The sequence below is a fragment of the Crinia signifera genome, chromosome 12 (assembly GCF_055691185.1).
Source record: "Crinia signifera chromosome 12, ASM5569118v1, whole genome shotgun sequence".
NCBI lineage: Eukaryota > Metazoa > Chordata > Amphibia > Anura > Myobatrachidae > Crinia > Crinia signifera.
Window position 1 is genome coordinate 18,950,195 of NC_139228.1, and position 24,333 is coordinate 18,974,527.

Here is a 24,333-nt window from a genome sequence, read left to right on the forward strand (position 1 = left end):
ACATTGAATCCAATGTAAAATCGGGTCCCAGGGACCCGATTTACATTTCATTCAATCAAAAAATCGGGTCGGTCGCGTCGATCGCATCGCATGCGATGCGATCGACCCGATTTTTCCGACACGACCACCCCGATGTAAATCGGTGTGGCCGTGCTAGGAAACAAGTACCAACGGCACTTCTTTCCCCAGCTCCGGGGCGGAGCGGGGACTCTGGGGGGAAGGCGGGAGACTTGCTCATCACCGGGAGGGGGACCCAATTTTTGGGAGACTCCCGGCCATTCCGGGAGGGTAGGCAAGTATGCTGCATAGGTAGGGCCAATCCCAGGGGGACTAATTTTTTGTTGTCAATTCTTTCTAGTCTTTAGTTACAGACTTGTCTCCTGTCTGTGTTTTTTGGTTACAATGGAAAACTGTTGACTTATAAAAAGGTTGACATAAGTTTTTTGGGGTGTCAGTTTGTATATCTGAGACCCCCAAATTAGATTATCACATACCCCCACATCGGATTGGACTTTTTACATTTACCCCATAAGATACTCCATTACATATGCAAGACAGTTAATTATTGTCATTCATTATTTTAATATACAAATTGAATACAAGAATTCTTTGTTATAATCAAACATATTTTATTCCTGTTTGGCACAAACTTGCACAAAACTTTGCTTTGGTTTAATAAACTGATGTTTGCAATCCAAACTAAATAAAACAGTCAGCGGCCTTTTAATTAATACCATTAAAAATCTGGAACAGCAGAAAATATTTACTTTTTATGTAAAACATCTGTTAATTATAGTAAGTATAAAGGCACAATTTTTGGTCTTAAATTGACACCAACAATAAATTTGTGGGAACTATATTTGGGATTATTTATGTGGTGCATATTGATTTAATCCTAACGACAAGCAAAACTATGCCTTGTAAATGATTGCCGATTTAAAAATCCAGCCAAGATTATCCGGCATCCCGCGAATCAGGAGAACTCAGAAACTATTGCATTTCATCATATATGTCTATTAAAATGTCATATCTGATATTTAGCAAATGGATTTGAATTGTGCCCATGGTATATGATATCACTTATCCTAGGTTGCCTGTTGAAATCTATGAAGTAGGCAACCTTGTGATTCTAGTACTCTGCTTTAACCCTATAGGGGGGAATTCAATTCCAGGTGAAGAATGTGATTTGCCATTGCTGCCCTTTTTAAACGCCGGCAACAGTAACGCATCTTGTACCCTTCGTCTTCCCAGCCAAATACAATACGTTTAGTCTAATTGATTTAAAGAAAAAGAGTGGACAAGCGCTGTACTGAATATATCGATATAAATTTATTAAAATATAAAAAAGTATTATATAATCATCATTTCAGATATAACAAATGGCCATTTTCAGACAAACAAGACTTACACACATATAGGACAAACACACCCCTTGGCGGTGAACTGGTTAAGTAATTTCATGCAGTTAGATTTTTCCGTTATCCGATATATCGGTTAGTTGGGTTAGTTCTTATATAGTAACACAGTCCCCACTATATGTGCACATTGGTTAGTGGTATAATAAACTTGTAATCCAGGAAGGAACAATGGCTTACTCTCACTTGTGGGTTCTCCGACCATATAAATTTTTCCGGTCTTATCCGAGAGGTTCAAGTGGATTTGCGTGTTCTGGCTTGCCAATGTCCCCCTGGTGTCACCTCAACGCGTTTCTCCGCCTGGACAGTATCAGCGGCTTCCTCAGGAGGTATACCTCCTGAGGAAGCCGCTGATACTGTCCAGGCGGAGAAACGCGTTGAGGTGACACCAGGGGGACATTGGCAAGCCAGAACACGCAAATCCACTTGAACCTCTCGGATAAGACCGGAAAAATTTATATGGTCGGAGAACCCACAAGTGAGAGTAAGCCATTGTTCCTTCCTGGATTACAAGTTTATTATACCACTAACCAATGTGCACATATAGTGGGGACTGTGTTACTATATAAGAACTAACCCAACTAACCGATATATCGGATAACGGAAAAATCTAACTGCATGAAATTACTTAACCAGTTCACCGCCAAGGGGTGTGTTTGTCCTATATGTGTGTAAGTCTTGTTTGTCTGAAAATGGCCATTTGTTATATCTGAAATGATGATTATATAATACTTTTTTATATTTTAATAAATTTATATCGATATATTCAGTACAGCGCTTGTCCACTCTTTTTCTTTTTTGCATTACTGTTCCACAAAGGGGTTTGGTAATCCCCCTTATGGCCCAGCAGCAGTACTGAATAACAGATCAGCGCCTAATATCAAATTGTATGGTTTAATTGATTTAAAAACTGACCCCTCTTTGGAGGTTTCAGAAGCTGGATTTAAAATGGCAATAATTTGAATCATAGTATCTTGTATGTATTGTTGTGCTTTTAATCTAGAAGCCAAAACCGCCAAAGACACAGTGATACTTAGGGGCCGATTCTGGATTACTCTCATTGATCCGCTCGGATGCTGTTCCATTTATTGTGACTTTGTAGTATAATATTACATTTTTGCAGTATTTTCGTTCTTTGCTTTGTTTTTTTTTTTTCCCCAAGCACCAAAATGGTTTATTTGCTTCATAGAGGAAATTAAAGAAATTGAAAAAAATAAATAATCTAGAATTTTCCCTATGGTCATGACAGGAAATGCTATTTAGATGCTGTAAGCTTCCACGGCATAGGAATTGGCTTCATTTCAACGGAACACCTTCAAGTGAAATGACCACATTTCCTCCTAGTTTATCTGCGAGGGTGCACCGGTCTTTAATGTCATCCATTCCATTGACTTGCCACTCGTGTTTGATGCCTAAAACAAACAAAACAAAAAGAAACAATTAGACAGAATACACATTGGGGCTGATTCACTATCACTCGGAACTAGAGATGCCAATCCCGGGGCATTTTTTCAATCCCGGGAATCGGGATTGAAAAATGCACAATCCCAGGATTCCTGGGATCCCGGGATTGGCATCTCTAAAAGAAAAACGCCCATCCCCCTTACTTTAGTGGAGTGGGGCAGGCGGCAACTGCGACGTCGGACGGAGGGGATTTCTGTGTGCGGCCAGGAGAGGTCGAGCGCCGTGATCGTTTTCCGGCGCAGCGCTGTGGCCTACGCAGCGCGACCCATAGGTCACGCTGCGCAGGCCACAGCACTGCACCTCCGGCTATAAAATCCGCTTGCCGTCCGACCTCTCCAAGTTACAGGAACCCGCTCGCCATCCGTGAGTGAGAGATGTTAATACATCCCGCTCAGAGGCCAGAATCCACTCGCCGCCTGACCTCTCACGGCCGTACCCCGGGTCGGGAACAGCCGGGCAGTGTCTGAGCGGGTGCTCAGACGCTGCCCGGCAATAGACTGCACAATCCCGGGATTGGATAGTCCAATCCCGGGATTGAAATCCCGGACATTTGAGACCAAATCCCGGGATCCCGCCGATCCCGATCCCGGGATTGGCCACCCTACTCGGAACAGGGTGAATTCGTCCCGTTCTAATGTTTGAGGTTCTGCATATGCACAAGCGCCCAGCAACAGAGGTCCTCAGCGAGTTACCCACTTGCTGGGCCATTCTTTGCGGGGAGGGAGAGCTGGAGGTGGACAGGGGTGGGGCCAAAGCTGGACCATGGGAATGCCCAATGTTTTATAGCCCTTCCACATACGTGGATGGGCCGATGCCTGCCAGGTGAGGGTGTCTGACATCACAGAATATACAATATGCACCCGCATGCAAGTAATTGTCTGACATCCGGAAATACGTTATCCGGATGTGCGTTCCACTTACGGGAAGTTGAAACGCAGTCGAAGTGGGATTGCTATGTTTCATATCTCTATTCTAGTTTATTGGAATGTATTTATTTTGAATACTTTATGTCTGCCTCTATTGTATATTTTATTCTATTATATAACCACATAAGAATTATTCATAATATTATTAATTAGTTTTATTGGGTAATTGAATGTGTATACTTTCTGTTTGATGATATATAAACTATGTCTCTATATGTTACACCTTTGTCAGTGGACAACGAAACGCGCCAGTAGGACACACTATTCAGGCATTGATATTGGATCTTTTCAAGTGGACTACCTGGATTGAACCAAGCTCCTATCATGACAACCCCCACCCCCCACCCCCACCCCCAGGTCGAAGCCGTTGTTATCTTCTAAAAAGGACATTGGGATACCAAATCCTTCTCATTACTTGGAGTGCAATTCGCAGTCTAATCCCTGCATTGGGATACACCACTTTACAGAGACTATTCAAACTATTTGAAGTGCATGTACGTTTTGTTACATACCTTTTATTTTGTATGTTATTGTGTTATTATATATTCTTATAATTAGTCAATTAAAATGTAATTTTCATTACCTAATATGCCCAATTGTTAATTTGCATTGTTTAATAGCGCTCCACCATTACCATTTTTCTTTATTACTTTATATATAGGGACTTGACCCTCCCTAGTGTGATCTGCTTGGCACCTGTCCCTATTTCTAGGATGATGCCAAGAAGATAGTGTTAGCAATGTGAGAAAATGAATGTAAACATCTAACAACCAGGATGGCAGAGAGCACCACCAGGAGACTGCTCCTGGCGCTGGGCAATAGTAGCGACTGTTATTATCATCATGTTAGTAAATTCAGTCAGGTCAGAAGCAAGAGTTATCCCTGTGTGCATATATCAACTGCTGAGCTTGCAAGCAGGCCTCAGCCAAGCCAGGAGAGGTCCAGCTGCTCGGCCAGTGTGCTGACCAACAGGATCTCATTCCACAATAAGAACCAAATCCTCTCAACCTTCATTCAGCACTCAGACCGAGCAGAAGGAATCAGCAAATAAGGACACGCATTCGACTTCTTGGTAATCCTGCTTGTGAGTTCCTCTTAAAAAAATAGTATTTCATATAATTCTTCCATACCTTAGAATAGGTCATTATACTTGGATACTGCAAACTAAAGGCGGTCACAAGTGGGGAACGTGCTGGACAGTAATGCAGGCTAATTGCCAACAAAAAAAAAAAAACATTTTTGGGACGATTCAGACCCATTCATTTGGGTCCGATGTTTGGGGTTTGCGAATGTGCTGGGCGTTCCCTTATGAAGGCAGGGGTGGCAATGTCTGCTCGGGGCGGGCAATGATGTAAGTGCCAGCCCCAAATTCAGAGATCTGTGGGCAAAATAATTAGCAAACGGAAGAGAAATAAATCGGTAATGGCGACTATCGAATGATTTCTCTTCCATTGAGCCGTATGCAAGTGGATGTGTATGCAAACCCATGTGCTCGCATGCTAGCGAACGGCACGAGGAAGCCGGGGGCATTCGGCGGGCAGCGTTTATTTGTTCGCTAGGCTGCGAGTATACACAGGTATGAATCAGACCCTTAAAAAACAGGACAGGTTTCTATTCATGCTTAAAAACTCCCTTTGGATTAATTTCATTTGTTATGGAAATAAGGAAATCCCAAACCTGTAAACTTCTTCTTGATTGCATCTTTTGAACTGGCGTATATCATCTTGCTTTTAAGCGGTGCATTGTCAGGAGCCCTAGAAAATAATAGGAGAAAAATAACCCAGTCCTGACACAGTACATAATAATTATTATTACTGCAATATCAAGTCCAGCAAGAAACATAATAAACAACCAATAAGGTTTAAACCGAAAGTAGGAACAATCACAACGAAGATCGAGAATAGATGAAGTGTGTCGTCATAGCAACAAAGTACATACAAGTGAAGGACAATGACTTGAGTCAATAACCGTGGATACAAATCTTGATGAAGATGAACTGTAAGTTGCATATTCTGTATTAATAAAATGAACTCGCTTGATCGTATGGTCAGTTAGGAGTCGCCGCAGAAACCTATGGGGACAGCTCTGTAAAATTTAAACAGGTCATGGGGGTTATACTGCATACCCTCCAACATGACCCATTCCATTAGGTACAAAATGCTCTGTTTCTGGACTTACCTGCCAGTGGCAGTTACAGAGGTGGGGCTGCAGCACAGTCCAATATTCAAAGAGGGGAGCCACACCTACTGCCACCCCATACATCACTGTCCTGGACACACTGGCAGTTGATGTGACTCCCCGTCTTTGAATTTTGGACTGTGCTGGAGTCCTACCTCTGTAACTGCCACTGGCAGGGAAGTCCAGGAACAGAGCATTTTGTACCTAATGGAATGGGTCATGTTGGAGGGTATGATACTGGTACTTTCGCTCGGATGCTAATTCGCATTCTTGCGCATTAACCAGATCCCGCCTTGCGAATGGTGGTACACTGGCCCACTATTCGATGCGCGTACGTTCGCACTGACTGCAAATGGATGTTTTACATAAACAGCCATTCGCATGCCACTGAGACCCTCCCACACCTTTCGATGGTCGCCGACCATCGTAAGATGTGGAAGTGGCACACATATGTAAGGTTGCTCTGAGCAACCTTACATATGCGTGTACGCTCTGGGGAAAGTGGGCGGGCAGCTGACACCCGGTGATGTCAGCTGCCCACTCCCTGCATGTCCATCACGGCTGCATTAGCATGGGAACACCCATGGAACCCTGGGGCTTCCCATATGCTAATGCCCCCCCCCCACACCTGTAAAGATGGGTTTGTTCGCCGTGGTTGCATGCACCCAGCGCATGCACAGAAATGCGCATGCGCAAAGTCTAAACATCGACCCTGTGCGAACGCACGCAGCCAAGCGAACGGACCAGAATAAGGTCCTATGGGCCAAATGTAATAGGGTGAGAGTTTCAGAAAGTGAGAGATTTTGGGAGAGTTTTCCCCTTTTTTTTAAAGCGGCAATCAATTACACTGCAAAACCAGGTTGATTTTGCCATGTAATTGATTGCCGCTTTAAAAAACATGGGAAAACTCTCCCAAAATCTCTCACTTTCTGAAACTCTCACCCTATTACATTTGGCCCTATATGTTTGTGGTGTAACCTTAACTGATGTGGAAATCCTTTAAAACCTTGATATACCTAGTCCTTAAAGCAGTGGTTCCAAAACTGGTTGCCCCTCGGCATTTGCAGAGGTGCCTTGGTTCAGTGGTTCAGGAATAATTTAGCTTATTATTTTTTTGCAAATAATTCTTCAATAGGAGACTGTGTAGCACATTACATAAATGGCAGCATTAATCCTTAATGCATGGGTAGCAATGACAGAAAATAAGTTACAGTAGATTCTTAAAAAAATATATGTATGTACATAAGGTATAGAATTAGTGACATCCAATAACAAAGCAACTATGGATGTACGACACGCCTACAAGTAATATAACCAACTGGTTACGGTACAGATTATCGACAATCACTAGGTCAAAAGTCACTAGGTTGAGCACTTATGGTTGACCGTGACTGGGTGGACACAGAAAATGGGCTGACATACCTTAGGTCGACACTGCTGAAATGTTGACACAAGCTTATGGTCGACACAGGCAAGGTTAACAGTCAAAAGGTCGACATGATTTTTTAATGATTTTTGTCTATGTAATCGTACGTCGACATGGACACCGTATATATGTATTGTATTTATGTACCGCTCGCCTCAGTACTCTATTCCCACTCCATGTCCACTTGCATAGTAAAGAATAAAAAAACTCACGTAAACCTTTTTACTGTCGAAATTGCCTATATCGATCATAAGCTTGTGTTTCCACTGACTGCATACCATCCCAACTATATAGGGGGATCATTGGTTACTACCTATAGATTGTAAGCTTGCGAGCAGGGCCCTCCTACATTTTGACTGTCTGTAAATACCATGTTTGTTGTATCACTGTCTCCTTTGTAAAGTGCAACAGAATATGCTGCGCTATATAAGAAACTGTTATTAATAATAATAATAATAATAATAATATCATCATGAAGTTGTCAAGAAACGTTGGGAAGAATTAAAATATAGTTTTTCCAAAGTTTTTTAGCAGCCAAACTCAAAATAATAATAGTTTGCAGCACCCCCAGGATATTCGTTGGCTTTGGGGCAGGATTCCAAATATAGCCCATTCAGGAGTAAGTGGTAGATAACTAACTAGGGCCCTTATTCAGATCGGTGCGGATATTCCCGCATTCTTACGGAGCGGTCCGCACGCCACGGTGTTTTGCCGCATGCGGCCATCGTCCGTAGAAACGCCCACGTGTCCTCCGCATTCGGACGGACTCACTCGTTAAGAACAGGGCGTGTTTACGGACGACATACAAAGCATGCGTGTGCGGGAGAAACACTCCGATTCGGCACGGTATCACAGAGTATTACAGAGTATGCTCGGGAATACCGCATCCGAACGGGAGCCAAGCGGTGCTACCGCACGTAAGCGGAGTATTTCCGCCAAAAAACCCACTATGAACTATCTTCTGCAAAACATCACATGACCCACTTATTCAATTACCTAGCCTCATAAAAAACAGCTTATTTGGAATTGGAATCAATTAGATTCCAATATATCCTTACAAGCATGCCTAACACATGCATAGCCCACATTAACCCCTACAGCAATGTAAGTGCAATGGTTTCAATTAAAGCACTGACAAGCGTCCTATTAGTGAGTAATGAGTAAAGGAGTAGATTCTATTGGGTTCAGGTGTTAATGGTTGTAGTCATTAGGCGTACGTTCGCCTACCGCATGAACGAGTGGTGTCCGCAAAGCAATAGTACACTTGTGGACACCGCACATTTCAGCCCTTTTTGCTCGCGTGCATTCGGAGTGGTTTCCGAATGTACGCCCCCCAACATAAGTGTACTCCCCCGTGTCCGCCCATGTTTCCGCCCCGTTTTGCCCACTTTGAAACTACGCCCATGTGTCATTCCGCATGACGCCCATAATACGCCCCTATTTCCCGACCGATTGCGGTGACCAGTTTTGGACGGGCTTTGTCCGAACTGGTACCGAGTCAAGGCGTGGCACATGCGCGTAGCGTTCTACACGCATGCGCAGACGCCGTAAAGACGCAATCCGTAAGAACGCGGTAAAGTCCGCATCAATCAGAATAAGGGCCTAGATTATCTAGGGCATATCTGTATATTTTAAGCCAAAAAGTCCTAACACTCGGGCAAGAGGGCCGCAATATCTTGACGTCACCTCGGGCAACTGTGTGAGGAGGAAGATCCCGTCACATAACTACGGTGTGGACTAATATATGTTCTGTGATGTATGTATGTATAACAATAGCTCCCTGTATGAACTAATAGAAATAATAGGGCAGTTGTCTGAGAGATTCTTCACTAAAACTTCTACTGTGATATCTGGGAAGTGTTGTCACCACTGAGGTAGACCTGTTCTCAGGGAGTCATGGTCAAGTATATTAATTTACGTAACAAGTTGTAATGCCTAGATATGCATTCAAGAAGGGAGGGAGGGGGGGTGTAAGTAAAAAAATTGTCAATGTATTTTTCCAATCCAAGTCTGAAAAATTATAAATAACCCGACTTAATGACATAATGTTGTGTTTGACAATAAGCAAAAGGAAAGGGAGATAGGAAATTATATTTCTCAATGGCATGACAGAAGCCTGACCATGTTGCAATTCTTGACTTGGAAAGAGTGGGAGAAAGAGAGATGTATGGGCATTCGGCTAAATACAATTATTTATAGTCAATGCCATAGGCAATACCAGTCAAAAACAATGTGAACAAGTAGCAGCAGATCTTGCCCCTCACCTTGGGCCAGATTTATCAAGTGATAAAATGGAGTGTTATAGTTTTGGGTGTGACCGCTGTTTAGAATGTCCAGAGCGAGTCCTACGCTGCCTCTGTTGATTGGTCCTGTAGGGTGGCTAGTACCTGCAGATGCTAAAGCTTCGCCAAAAATAGCCACGTTTGAAGGGGCAAATTAAGTCCACCCCAACTCCTGTGCCACCAGGTCTTAAGATAGGACAAGGTACTATTGATCCTATAGGAACCATCAAAAAGTGGAAACTGGCTAACGGGACCTGACTGGGAAATACACTGGCTAATACCAGGGAAATTAGACTTAAACAACGTAAACGTGACCTTGTCGCAAAACCGGGAGCAACCTAGTCACAAGCATGAGAAAAAATTCCACACAAAAACATAAAATATACACCACGCAAAAGACACAGCAAACCACACGAAAGGTACGACAGGTACCAAAAACAAGTGAAACCCTGTAAGCATGAATAGCGATATACAACGCCAACCTGCGCTGAACTCTGGACTGGCCAGAGCCACGCTATGCAACTGGGGACCAGTGGAATAACAATACTGTCCACCAAGTTGCCAATAATGATAAATGGAAGGAAACACAAGGGCTCCCAAAACAGCACATAGGGCGAGATGTACTAAAGGGAAAATGCGGTAAAACCCCCGTTTTACCGCATTTTCCTATGTACTAAAACCCGTTCGCAGCGGTTTCGCAGGGCAGGGTATCGCCACCTTTGGGTGGCGATACCCTATAGAAGCCTATGGGCTTCTTTTCGCCGCCCGCCGCGTCGCCGCAACCCGCCGCCTCGCCGACCCCCCCTTTCCCCCCTCCCTTGGGCTTACCTTCTTGCAGGTCCTCCAGGACCCCGGAAGGTAAGCCCTTCCTCCCCCTAGCAACGCAGCCGGACGTCCTTCCGGCTGCAGGGGGAGGAGGAAGCGCCGGGGACAGCTTGCTTAGCTGTCCCCGGCGTGAAAGCTGCAGAAGCCGGCTGGGAGGTGACGGAGACCCCCCGCAGACCACAGTACAGGTATCGCGGGGGGCCTCCGTCACCGCATCGCGATGCCAGCCGCATATGTTAGTACATATGCGGCGGCATCGCGGCGGGGGGCGCGAAGGGCGGCGATGTATTTTAATACATCCCGCCCATACTGTGAACCAGAACCAGGACCAGACACTGACTGGAATCCCAGGAGCTGTGTGGAACTGACCGACAGACAACAAGAGGACCAGCCAGGGCACAGAATGCGGTACTCTTTACCTAGCACGGCGCCCATCGCGGCCATCGCGGGCATTGAATGCACTTAAAAATCGGGTGCAACGCGACCGACGCGATGCCCACGATTTCCCATAGGGATCAATGTTAAATTTCTCAATTGACCCGATTTTTCTGTTCAATGCCTCAATTGACCCGATTTTTCCATGGGAAACAATGTTAAATGGCCCACAGAGGCCAAATAGGCACCCTAAAGTGTGAAATGGCCCCCACAATTGTTAACGCCACCCCACGATCAACGTAAACCCGAAGCGTGGCGAGCGCAGCTAGCCCGCGAGGGGCGGCGGTACGCGTCCTACGACCTTTTCATACCCCCACTATCCACGTCGGCGTGGAGTTGAGAATAGAATAGTGTGGCGAGCGCAGCGAGCCACCGAGCCCGAAGCGTGGCGAGCGCAGCGAGCCCCGCTAGGGGACGCGGATACCCGTGAAGCCCGCGAAGGGACGCGTTTACCTGTGAAGGTATCCGCGTCCCCTCGCCACGCTTCGGGCTCGGTGGCTCGCTGCGCTCGCCACACTATTCTATTCTCAACTCCACGCCGACGTGGATAGTGGGGGTATGAAAAGGTCGTAGGACGCGTACCGCCGCCCCTCGCGGGCTCGCTGCGCTCGCCACGCTTCGGGTTGACGTTGATCGTGGGGTGGCGTTAACAATTGTGGGGGCCATTTCACACTTCAGGGTGGCTATTTGGCCTCTGTGGGCCATTTAACATTGTTTCCTATGGAAAAATCGGGTCCATTGAGGCATTGAACAGTAAAATCGGGTCAATTGAGAAATTTAACATTGATCCCTATGGGAAATCGCGGGCATCGCGTCGGTCTCGTCGCACCCGATTTTTAGTGCATTCAATGGCCGCGATGCCCGCGATTTTTTTACCTGCGATGCCCACGATCAAAATCGTGGGCGCCGTGCTAGGTAAAGAGTACCCAGAATGCAACAGAAGGCAGGCAGGTGAAGAGCTGCAGAAGAACTATCACTGGTGGGGCTGGACCGGAACGAGTCCCTTAAAATGGAGCCAATGAACAAAAGGTAATCCAGCCAGCCCTGATTAATAGCAGCTGCAGGAGCGTGTGTTATCCTGGCAACCGACCAGTAGAAGTGGTCAGCCAGCTGGGCACTGCTGGGTGGAAGTGCTTCAGCATACCTGGTTGCCGAGTGACTGACACCATGGATGCGAGCACCCAAAGATGGAGCCAGCTGCAGAACGCACGCAGGTGAGACTCCAGCGCCACTGCTAATCAGCGGGCTAACATGGAGAGTGATAAACAGCCAGCCAATCAGCTCCTATCTGCCATGATACAGGCTGGGATTGAAAAATGACAGGTAGGAGCTGATTGGCTGGTTGTTAATCACACGTGTACTGCCCATGCAGCCAACTTCTATGGGCTGCTTGGGCAACAGCCCATAGAAGCAATCTTGGTCCTGGCACCTGTACAATGTAAATTACAGGCACCAGGACCGGCGCATGCGCATCTGACATTTTTTGCATGGCAGCCCACACAAAGGCGTCCCAGAGGGAGGGAACACCTCCCAATGGGACTGCCTTTGTGACTGGCAGGTCTGACTTCCAATTGGAAGTCACTGCCAGTCACAGTGAAGCCAGAGCAGTCTCACAGACTGCATCTGGCTTCACTACAGTGGCGGATTTTACCTGGGGGGGCTGCAGCCCTGCAGCCCATAGGTAAAAACCGCCACTGCTATTGGCCTCATTTAAAATGTTTCACAATAAGAATCTTTTGGCCTAGGTGTGCAGTGAAAACATTCGTAAATGCTTAGCACCCATCAATGTCTTCACCATACCCTCCAACATGACCCATTCCATTAGGTACAAAATGCTATTTTCCTGGACTTCTCTGCCAGTGGCAGTTACAGATGTGGGGCTGCAGCACAGTCCAATATTCAAAAAGGGGAGCCACACCTAATGCCACTCCTAACATCACTGTCCTGGACTCACTGACAGTTGATGTGACCCCCCTCTTTGAATATTGGACTTTGCTGGAGCCCCACCTCTGTAACTGCCACTGGCAGGGAAGTCCAGGAACAGAGCATTTTGTACCTAATGGACTGGGTCATGTTGGAGGGTATGGTTCACATTAGGGCTAGGGACCATTGAGTACTTGCATACTTGCCCGAAACTGCCAGCAAGGTCCTGAAAATCATGTGTCACTCCTACTAGCACCCCCAGAGAAGCAAACAAGTCTCCCGCATTCTGTAGCCACTCAAACCCCCCACCACCACCACCACCCCCTTATCCGCTCACTCCCTCTTTATCCATTCACCACCACAAAGTGGGTGGGGCAATGTCGTAATTCGTAAAATCACTTCCCTGCTTTATAGCGCCAGCAATATAGGGGGGGTCCAAGACTCTTAATTTGCCAGGGGAGCATGGACCCCTGGGTATGGCTCTGCTATAGACAAATAAGTTGCATTTTATATTTGATAGAATTGCAATTTGTCATTAAAAAAATATGCTTTATCTGCATAGCTGTACCACCGCAACTGTTCCATTCCTTGTGTTACACATCAATAAAAACTTGCCTCATTAATAGATACAGTGCATGTTCAGTAGACTGGGATCCATGGATGTTTTCATGCTGTGCAAACATGGAGTAAACAGGGTACAGGGTTTATTTACTAAGATTTGTCGTGTTCATAAAGACCCGATTGGCCAACTGGATTACACTGGGCAGCTTCGCATCTACATCGGAGTGCCCAAAAGCAAAGACTTATAGAACGTGAATCAGATTTTTCACAGCTTTGTTTTAGCAACATCGATATTAGGAAAAGACATTAGGTTCCAATATTATTTACCACACCGTTTTAAGGAATGTACCAGAAGATGAAGACAAGGTCCTCCTTCTTGGACTCTCTGGTCTCATAAGTAGCATCATACAGTCCATATCGACAGTCATCGAGGGGCAGGAGATTGACAAAGGTCCTGTAGGGATCCTGAACTGTCTCACCAATGTCTCCTACCAAGATCTGCTTAGCCTCCTCCACAATGATTTCCCGCTTATCAGAACTCAGACAGAACAGGACCGCCTTCTTCCTCTTCTTTATCTCCTCAGATGTTTGGGATTTTCTCACCTTCATCTCATTGAAAACTTTGATGACTTCATCATTCACTGTCACACCAGATGCCTGTTAAAGACAAGTGTTCACAACATTAGACACTTGGCCAATGACCTGCCAGTCATGGAAGTCAAGGGACAATTTTTGGCTCTGATTTTTCATTTGCCTACTTGAGCCTGACATGCAGGGCTGGATTTAAGAAACATGCCGCCCATAGGCACAACACTGTGTGCCCCCCCCCCCCTGCATACCTGCTGATGTAGCAGTCACAGTCCCAGGTCTGGGGGAGGCATCCTGTCCTCCACCCTGTCCCCGTCCCCCCACCCCCCCCTGTGATTCCTTGCACAATTGCATAATCCAGTGGTTCTCAAATGCGGTCCTTAGCTCCCCCCACAGTTCACGTTTTCCAGGTCACCCGATAGGTGCACTCATTAATGACTGACATATTTTAAAAGATCCACAGGTGGAGCTAATTATTTCACTTGATTCTGTGAGGAGACCTGCAAAACATGCACTGTGTGGGGGGGCCTGTGGACCGAGTTTTAGAACCTGTGGGGTATAATCGGATGCTTGGCTGGTCAATCAGCTGACAACTAATGTCATAGTATCTCATGTTTGTGTAGCATTGGCTACCGCCCCCCCCCCCCCCCCCCCCTAAGATGGGAGTTCTACTTCAGATAGGATGTTGCAATGGGCAACCAATCAGATACATAACTATTATCTTTTAGAAAGGGCTGAATAAATAAGAAGTAGATTCTGATTGGTTGCCCATAGCAACAGCCCATCTAAGTACATTTTCCCCACAGTACTTGCACACTGTCCACATGGCTACCAAGAGCCAGAGTGCAAATCTAAATACACCTATCAAATATTACCATTTCCATATATAGCACCAGCATTTTCAGCAGCCTATTATAATTGGGAACAAAACAGTAATACAATGAGACTGGGTATTAAAAGAAAGATAGAGAGGAAAAAGGGCCCCTAATTTGCACTCTATAGCCACAGGCGTCACTATGGAGGTGCAGGCCAGACACAGGTGTCACCCTGAGTGAGGGTGAGGACAAAAAAATAGTGCCTCCTAGGTGACAGGGAGCAGGGCCTGCACTGTAACAACATCATTCAGTGCCCGGCTCCTGTCAATGAGAATGAGCCATCACTGCAATGGGGGAAATTTACTAAGATATGTATTCTACTTCACATGTGATATTGCTATGGGCAACCAATTAGAACTTCTTATTTATTTAGCACCCTCTAGAACAGGCATGTCTAACGTTGGCCCTCCAGATGTTGTGAAACTACACATCCCAGCATGCTTTGCCACAGTTTTGCTATTAGAGAATGCTAAAACTATTGCAAAGCATGCTGGGATGTGTAGTTTCAAAACATCTGGAGGGCCAACATTGGACAGGCCTGCTCTAGAAGATAGTAGACAGGATCTGATTGGTTGCCCATAGCAACATCACATGGGAAGTAGAATACACATCTTAGTAAATTTCCCCCAATATGTGTGAGGGGCTCTGTTTTGTACAAGAGCTTGAGGAAAGGTGCTACGTGCTGTGTAATAGTCCGACAAGAATGCAAGGACATATAAAACATCATATGTACAATTAGGGATGGCCATCGACACATCCCCCATTAATGGTTGCTATGGATGCCATTCTGAGCAGGAACCATCGATGGTAATAAAGTATTCTATCATCTACCATTGATGGTTCCCGCTATCAAATAGCCACGCAAAACCTTTGAGTGATCTAGTTAAAGTTTCTTCTGCGCATGCACGCACATTCCGGAGGCCGGCTGCCGTGCCTGTGAGACCACCGGTCGTGTGCATTAAATTTCACTATTGCGCCGGCGAGGAGGGACGAACGGAGGAGGTAGGGACTGAGAGGGTGCCGGGGGTGGGGAAGGGGCTTGCCATATTATGGATTCCCCCACCCCCCATCATGAGTACCAGTATCATAGTCTAGCTGCCAGGCACTGCACTGAATGGCTGATTACCAGTCAGGGAGAAAGTGACGCTGCGGCAGTGGTAGCAGGTAGGGAGAGGTGGGACAAAGGGACAGGCAGGGCAGTAAAAAAGAAAAAAATTGCCATCCATCGATGGCTGAAAACTATTTGACCATCCCTTTATCGATGGCCAAAGCATCGATCACTAGGTCCAGCCCTTCGAGTTTACCTATACCGAATCGCAGTGAGGCTTGTGTGCACACCATGTTCCTCGTCTGCATGAGAATGACACATCCATTCATGTTGACACATCATTCACAAGCAGGCCTATTGGTGAAAAACCATTCGAGTGTTGGTGGCCATCGAATTATTTTTCCCCGTGTGCAACTAAAAGTCAGTTTAGACTGACAGTTATTTGCCTCTGAGATGTCCGAATACGGGGCAGGAGCTGATGTCATGTGACCTCAGACACCTGCCCCTTGCAGGCTTTGACATGCCTGCATTCACATGGGGATGTCCAGCGTTTTTTGAGAGCGCCCATCATTTTTGTGGGCATACCCATGCGGTGTTAATTTCGGCAGGGATTTTCAATTTAGTTTTGGTCTTAGTCACTTTCCTAAAATTTGACAAAATTAAATGTCACATTTTAGGCAATTTTTTTAAATTCGTCTTAGTCAAGTTTTAGATCTTGACGAACATTTTCGTCTAATATTGGTCTATGATATTGATACTATAATGGATTTTGCTGAAGGTCATTTCTCTATCATTTCCCTTGAATACTTTGTATACCTTTCACTATGTGTTTAGTAATCTAGGTAACACAATTATATAATTGTATAACAAGTGCAACAAAAATGTTATTTCCTTCACAGCCGGTCATTTATTTTCTGCAAATAAAAAGTCAAGAATACAATTGTGTTTTTTTTTTTTTTTTTTTTAATTAACACTTTTAATTTAAATAATTCAAGAAAAATACAACCTGCCTGATTCAAGTAAGTAGTACAATACTAGTCTTCTGCAAAATAAAATTAAGCTGTAAGAATACATATTACAATATATCGCTATTTAGCAAAAGGTAACTAATACCCCTTTTACACCGCCGCAAAAACTCGGGTCATCGGCGGGTCAGACCCGGGTCAGCGGCGGTGTAAATGGGTCACGCCGTGTCCCTTTACACAGGACTTCTACCCAGGTCCTGACCTGGGTAGAACACAGCTAGGACCTGGAGAGAGGGCGGTGTAAATGGGTAACCAGTTCATCCAACCCGGCTCCCGTTTACATGAATGGGGGACGTCCTACCTGCGGACAGCAACGGCAGCAGCGAAGGAGGTAAATGGATGCCTGTGTGTGGCATCCATTCACCTCCAGGACGGCGGTTGGGTGGGTGCACAGGGGCTTGGGGCAGCCCAGCAGCTTATCTTGGTGATGGGCTGCCCCCAGCACGGCGATCAGCGGTCCCGGCAGGGATGACCGCGGTCCGGGCGCTTGGAGATGATGTCATCACCAAGCGCCGTCTACACTGCAGGTAGGCACCGCAGTGTAAATGGGGTAAATCTGGATCCGACCCAGCTTGGAACCTTGTTCCAAATGTCAGGTCGGATCCAAGATTTTTGGCTACATAAGCTCACTGAGTGATTCTCATGACAAAAAAGTTGCCACAGCGCATGTAAGTAATTCTAGGGCCACAGAGGATGGATAAAACTGTATAAAATACAGTATTATTAATTAAAGAATACCAAAAAGCAATCACTCAGATTGTCCTGTCGAAAATTATACAGCATATTCGTCTATATATGGATGAATATTTAGTCAGCATTTCGTTATCGTTACATTTTAGTCACAGAAGAAAACCTCTGTGGACAAATAGTTTTAAGGCCAGAATGATGTATCAAGCGTCACAAAGTGATCAAATTGAGAGTGATAAACAACCAACCAATCAGCTCCTACCTGCCATGTCACAGACTATGTTTGAAAATGTCAGGCAGGAGCTGATTGGCTGGCTGTTTATCACTCTCCATTTTATCACTTTTGAAGCTTAGAGAATCTGGCCCTCTACCTGTTATTTTTCAATGGAACAGCCTCCTGCCCTCCCTGCTCTGTGCAAACACCTCGGGGTTCGCACAGAGGGTCTGAACCATAGGTGTGTGCACATTGAGTGTTAAGGGTGCACAGGCACCCCCTAATGCTGTGCCCACCCTTATTAACACCTCCATGCCGCTAGCAATACCAGCGGTACTTGTTTCCTAGCACGGCCACACCGATTTACATCGGGGTGGTCGTGTCGGAAAAATCGGGTCGATCGCATCGCATGCGATTTGGTCGCATGCGATGCGTTCGACGCGACCGACCCGATTTTAGACCCGATTTTTTGATTCAATGAAATGTAAATCGGATCCCTGGGACCCGATTTTACATTGGATTCAATGTAAAATATTCCCTAGACCCCCAAATTTAATGACGTAAACCCCACCCCACGATAGACGCCAACCCGAAGCGTGGCGAGCGCAGCGAGCCCACGAGGGGCGGCGGTGCGCGTCCTCCGACCTTTTCATTCCCCTACTATCCACTAGGGCGTGGAGTGAGAATAGAATAGTGTGGCGAGCGCAGCGAGCCACCGAGCCCGAAGCGTGGCGAGCCCCGCGAGGGGACGCGGATACCTGTGAAGCCCGCGAAGGGACGCGTTTACCTGTGAAGGTATCCGCGTCCGCTCGCCGCGCTTCGGGCTCGGTGGCTCGCTGCGCTCGCCACACTATTCTATTCTCACTCCACGCCCTAGTGGATAGTAGGGGAATGAAAAGGTCGGAGGACGCGCACCGCCGCCCCTCGCGGGCTCGCTGCGCTCGCCACGCTTCGGGTTGGCGTCTATCGTGGGGTGAGGTTTACGTCGTTAAATTTGGGGGTCTAGGGAATATTTTACATTGAATCCAATGTAAAATCGGGTCCCAGGGATGCCCCCGATATTGTGCCTTAGCCGGCAAAATGGACCTGATTTCAAAGGAAATCGGGTCCATCGTGTGGATCGTGTACCTTAACTTAAAGGTACACGATCCATAAGATTGTGGCCGTGCTAGGAAACAAGTACCATACCAGCATACCTTTAATCAAATACTTTTGCTTTTTAGAACTGTATTCCATTTAAAGAAGCGCCCATCAATCAATAATGTGTGTTTGCATTGGTAATTGTACTAGACCATTGTCATACTACTACATACCTGCGTCATCCATATATGTGTATGACTTTATTTGCATGTGCTGTTAGTGTTACACAGAGTAATTAGAAGATGAAAACTGAAATAGGCAGGAGATTATGGTGTGGCTGAGAGACTTTTTATATTGTAGCGAGTGCCAATAGATGACGGAAGACGCGCCTGATTGGCGGTGTTAGACATGCCCAATAGGTGGAGCTACACACACCCCTTTGACGGTGCACCCCCTAATAAAATGTGCTGCACACGCCTATGGTCTGCATATGCGTATTTTCACCAATACATATGAGCAGACCTGCACCACCTGTCCCTGGACCAAATTTGCAAATTGCTGAGTAAACCTGAATCACCCCATGTCCCGCCTGATAGGGAAACTTCCACAGATATCACACAAACCAGGTGCTGTTATCTAAAACCCCATTCACACCGCAAATGCCGGAGTCACTCCCGGGATTAGGACACGAGTCCTTTCCAGGAGCGACCCCGGCATTTGTGGTCTGCAATTTGTGGGTGTGGTGGATTCAGAGGGGCAGGGAGGAGGCAGTGCTACTGTATGCATGTATTATGCATATTAGTAGCGATACTACTGTGGGTATTATGTGTGTAAGCAGAATCACTAGTGTGGGTATTATGTGTAAGAGGCAGTACTGTGTAGCATAATGTGAATAAGGGGCACTAAATTCTGTGTAATGTAAATAAGATTATGCTACTATGTGGTGTAATTTTTAATGGGGGAACTATTGTGTGGCCATGCCCCTTCCTTGTGTGTCCACAACTCTTTTGTGTGCACTGTCCCTTTGTAAACTATAGGAGGAGGCATATTTAAAGTTTGCATGGGGGGCCCCGAACACCCTAGCACCAGCTTTGCACAGCAGGAGGATGGGAGGGGGGGTTTGACAGAAATTAGAATTTGTGGGGGCCCCATAAAGTCATTGGTCCTGGGCCCCCATCAGCCTTGATCCGGCCCTGGTATTAGGGAGTTATTCTTTCCTTTGTGCTGCCCTCATTTTCAGAATGACATTCACAAGGACTTGTGAGTGATTTCATTCTCTATATCTGGAGGGATTATCCATTACTAGTGAGGAACATAATGAAACTATTAGTCACAGTACAGAGTTATATTGGGATTAGAATTAAAATCCAACTGTTTGGCTAAACTCTAAATTGCAGCAGGATCACGGAAGAATGAGGACAAGACGCCAGCAATGCCACATTCTCACTATTGTTGTTACAGTTGTCATTTATGCTGACAAATTGATCATTTCATTTGCCATCAGAAAGCAGGAGGAGAAGCTTATTCAATTCAATCTTTTAGGGGAAATTTGTAAATGTCATAAAACTTCAGAAATTGGCATTGAGCTGCACATTACTGACCACTTTGAGCTGTGACAGTTTTTAGCCAACAAACTCTTCAGCCCACTCACAGTCGCTATCTGCTCCTACCTCCAATCTCTGACTTCACAGCTCCCCACTCTACATATCCAGCAAGTTTGATCAGTGTCCCTGCAAAAATTGCTTTCACTTTCTGTTATTCCATCTGTTAGCACAAAAAGGGTCAATTTAGTCTGTTGAGTGGCTCTAGTGGTCACTGGAGGTACTTCACCTCAGAGAGGTGAGGAGCAGTTAGCCTTTTATAAATAGATGCCTATTGGGGTCAGAGTTGGGTCACAAAGCTGAGTTGGACACAGCTGTCTTCCCTACATTTCTCTACACTTGAAAAAGTCCATTCATCTCTATGTGAGTGTATTGTGTACATGTATACTGTATAACCTGATAGTGCTTTTCTTTTTCTTTTTGTGTCAATGGACCATGCATTTCAATGGTGTTGTGTGCTATATATAGAAACTCCTCTGAAATAATGGTATACTAAAATGAATGCAACATGGTATACTAAAATGAATGCAACATTGATATGAATTGACGGTACTTGTTTCCTAGCACGGCGCCCCCGATTTTGATCGAAGTGCATCTTATGCAATCGCATGCAATATAGCGGCATGTGATGCATGCGATGCGATTTTTAATTGTACCAAGGAAGCATACCAATGACGCGTACCGCCGCGAGGGGCGGTGGTACGCGTCCTCCGACCTTTTCATACCACCACTATCCACGTCCTGCGCAGGTATATGTAACCAATATCTCTGAATTCTATTATCATGTAGTGTTCTAGATTGGTTACTAACATTACCCAGTGTGCTGAGGGAAAAAATGTCTTGTTTTACTTACCCAGTATTAACCCCCTCCCTCATGCACCTGGGTAATGTTACTGAACTAATTGAGCATCTACCACTATCTGTATGTATGTTGTTAGAGGCAGAAGGGAGCCCATATTAGGAGGAGATGTGGGTCCTGACATGCCACATGGAGTAGTCTGGGGTTGCTCCAAGGTAGGTAGCTCTTAGTTCATATATACCAAGTAAGGAGCCATTATCATGTGGCTCCTTGCTGGTTAATCGTAGACCCAATTTAGGGTAACGGTGGTGTGGGGTGCGGTGCTCCTGGACTGGTTGGGCTGGGTGGCTTTAGTGCGGCATGCCCTTACATTCTATTAACACTTTTCCCTCACTAACACTATCTCTCTCCTATTTTAATTACATTTCATTTATCTCTCTCTTTATATATTGCTTCGGCTTCTTATCACTAATTATTAACACTTAGTATCTCACTGGCATGCCACACTGGGCCTCCTAGCTTATGATAGTTTTTGGGGTGCCACACCCTGCACCTAGATATAGCGCTAGGGACCCCCAATATACAGAGAAGCCTTGACGCGGCTTGGGGGCATAGCATACACCTGCGCAGGTATATGTAACCAATATCTCTGAATTCTATTATCATGTAGTGTTCTAGATTGGTTACTAACATTACTCAGTGTGCTGAGGGAAAAAATGACTTGTTTTACTTACCCAGTTTTTAAAGTATGCAAGTCAGAAACCTTATCAAGGGCGGCAAGGGCCTAAAAAGGCCAAATAGTGTATCTGTAGGTGGGAAATCTGTCTTTGCACTTGTCTGTATCATGTTCTGAAATAGCAGCGTGTAAGAAATTGCCTCAGAGGACTGCTATGAAAGTGACATTTCACAGAAGCCTTTTTTCCAGAATACAACCTGTCATAAGTGAAATATCTTGAAATAAATATAAGCAATTGAAGGTGTAATGGGAATGGTATGTGAGTCCTACTTCAAAGAGAATTAATTTAAATTCTTAGGGGGGAATTTACTAAGATGGGAGTTCTATTTCACATGGGAAGTAGAATCTAATTCCTATTTATGTAGCACCCTTTAGAAGATAATAGACAGGATTGGATTGGTTGCCCAAAGCAACATCTCATGTGAAATATAACGGTACTTGTTTCCTAGCACGGCCACACCGATTTCATTTCGGACTCGGTGGCTCGCTGCGCTCGCCACACTATAAATTCTCAACTCCACGCCGACGTGGATAGTAGGGGAATGAAAAGGTCGGAGGACGCGCACCGCCGCCCCTCGTGGGCTCGCTGCTCTCGCCACGCTTCGGGTTGGCGTCTATCGTGGGGTGACGACAGGGCCATATATAATGTGAAATGGGTCATATTGGCCCATTTCACATTTTTCACATTTTTTACTATGTGAGATGGACTTAATCAAGTCCATCTCATCTTGTGCCATTATAATGGCACAAGACCGACGCGATGCTCCCGATTTCAATGTTAAAAAATATTTTAACATTGAAGCCTATGGCAAAATCGAGGGCATCGCGTCGGTCGCGTCGGGGCCAATGTTAATGGTCCCGACCGACGCGATGCCCACGATTTTTCCTTTGCCGGCAAAATGGACCTGATTTCAAAGGAAATCGGGTCCATCGCGGGCATCGTGTACCTTAACTTAAAGGTACACGATCCCAAAGATTGTGGCCGTGCTAGGAAACAAGTACCAATATAACTTTCATCTTCGTTAATTCCCCCTTAGGGCCAGATGTATCAAGCTTCAAAAAGTGATAAAATGGAGAGTGATAAACAACCAGCCAATCAGCTCCTACCTGACATTTTTCAAACCCAGCCTGTAACATGGCAGCTAGGAGCTGATTGGCTGGTTGTTCATCACTCTCCATTTTATCACTTTTGGAAGCTTGATACATCTGGCCCTAGCATTGATCTTGGTTTCTATTCTGCAACATTGATTAATTCAGCCCAGCCTATTCAATAATAACACCACCACAACATTGATTAATTCAGCCCAGCCTATTCAATCATAACACCATACAGAGTTACTTTTACACTTATGCTCCACATTGCAATTAATAACAGGCATTCGGCAGATTAGATTAGAGGATCTCTTGCAGCTTTATTAGGATATCAATATTCAAACAAGTAGTGTAAGATATACTCCACAACAGCTGCACAGAGAGCCATACTCTACCAAAGTGCAATAATCTAAAACATGCTTCATTTATTCAAGGGCTATGTATTTTTAACTAGTCATGAAAGAGTTACTATTACATGTTAGAAGGAAAAAATGCATATTCCATTCCCAAATGATAATATTTAATGTGTTAACTCACACTTTAGTTATTTGTATATTGACATTGCAGCAGTATGAAACATGTTAGGTATGATATTTTGGCATTCATAATGTTGACATTAACCCAGGGTTGCCTACCCTCCCGGAAACGCCCCCTCCCCCATGAAATGTTGACATAACAGAATGTCAACATTTTAGCTGTGCAACAGCTTCCGGTCATGTGACCAGGGGTTAATGTTGGGCGGAACAGGTTGGAACGAAGTACCACCATCTGTAATGGTGAGGAGGAACCACTTTGGCCCTGCACAATAATTCTAACAGAAAAGTATTATAGTTTGCAGGTATAGGACCAGATGCACTAAGCTTAAAAAGTAAAAAAAAAGGAGAGTGATAAAAATCCAGCCAATCAGCTCCTATCTGCCATGTCACAGTCTGTTTTTGAAAAATGTTAGGCAGGAGCTGATTGGCTTGTTGTTTATCACTCTCCATTTTATCACTTTTGAAGCTTAGTGCATCTGGCCCTTAGTGAGTTTTTTGTTTCTGTGCAGGCTAAATACTGGCTGCCTTATTTTTACACTGCAATTTATATTTCAGTTTCCACACCCCCCACCCAAATGTAACTCTCTCTGCACGTGTGACATTAACCCCACCTGTAG

The 24,333-nt window shown here is 45.3% G+C and overlaps 1 protein-coding gene across 2 annotated transcripts in view; it reads right to left on the reverse strand.

Annotated features, from left to right (window-relative positions):
* Positions 1–2,196: 2,196 nt before the first annotated feature.
* The window catches only part of CFL2 (cofilin 2), a 33,740-nt gene continuing 11,603 nt past the window's right edge, over positions 2,197–24,333 (reverse strand). For both annotated transcript variants that reach the window (XM_083165833.1, XM_083165834.1), the window contains exons 2-4: positions 13,785–14,092; positions 5,483–5,559; positions 2,197–2,827 (exon numbers count right to left, since the gene is read on the reverse strand). In XM_083165833.1, coding sequence (XP_083021959.1) covers positions 2,712–2,827; positions 5,483–5,559; positions 13,785–14,092 — 501 coding nt within the window. In that variant the 3' untranslated portion in view covers positions 2,197–2,711. The remainder of the gene's footprint in view (positions 2,828–5,482; positions 5,560–13,784; positions 14,093–24,333) is intronic.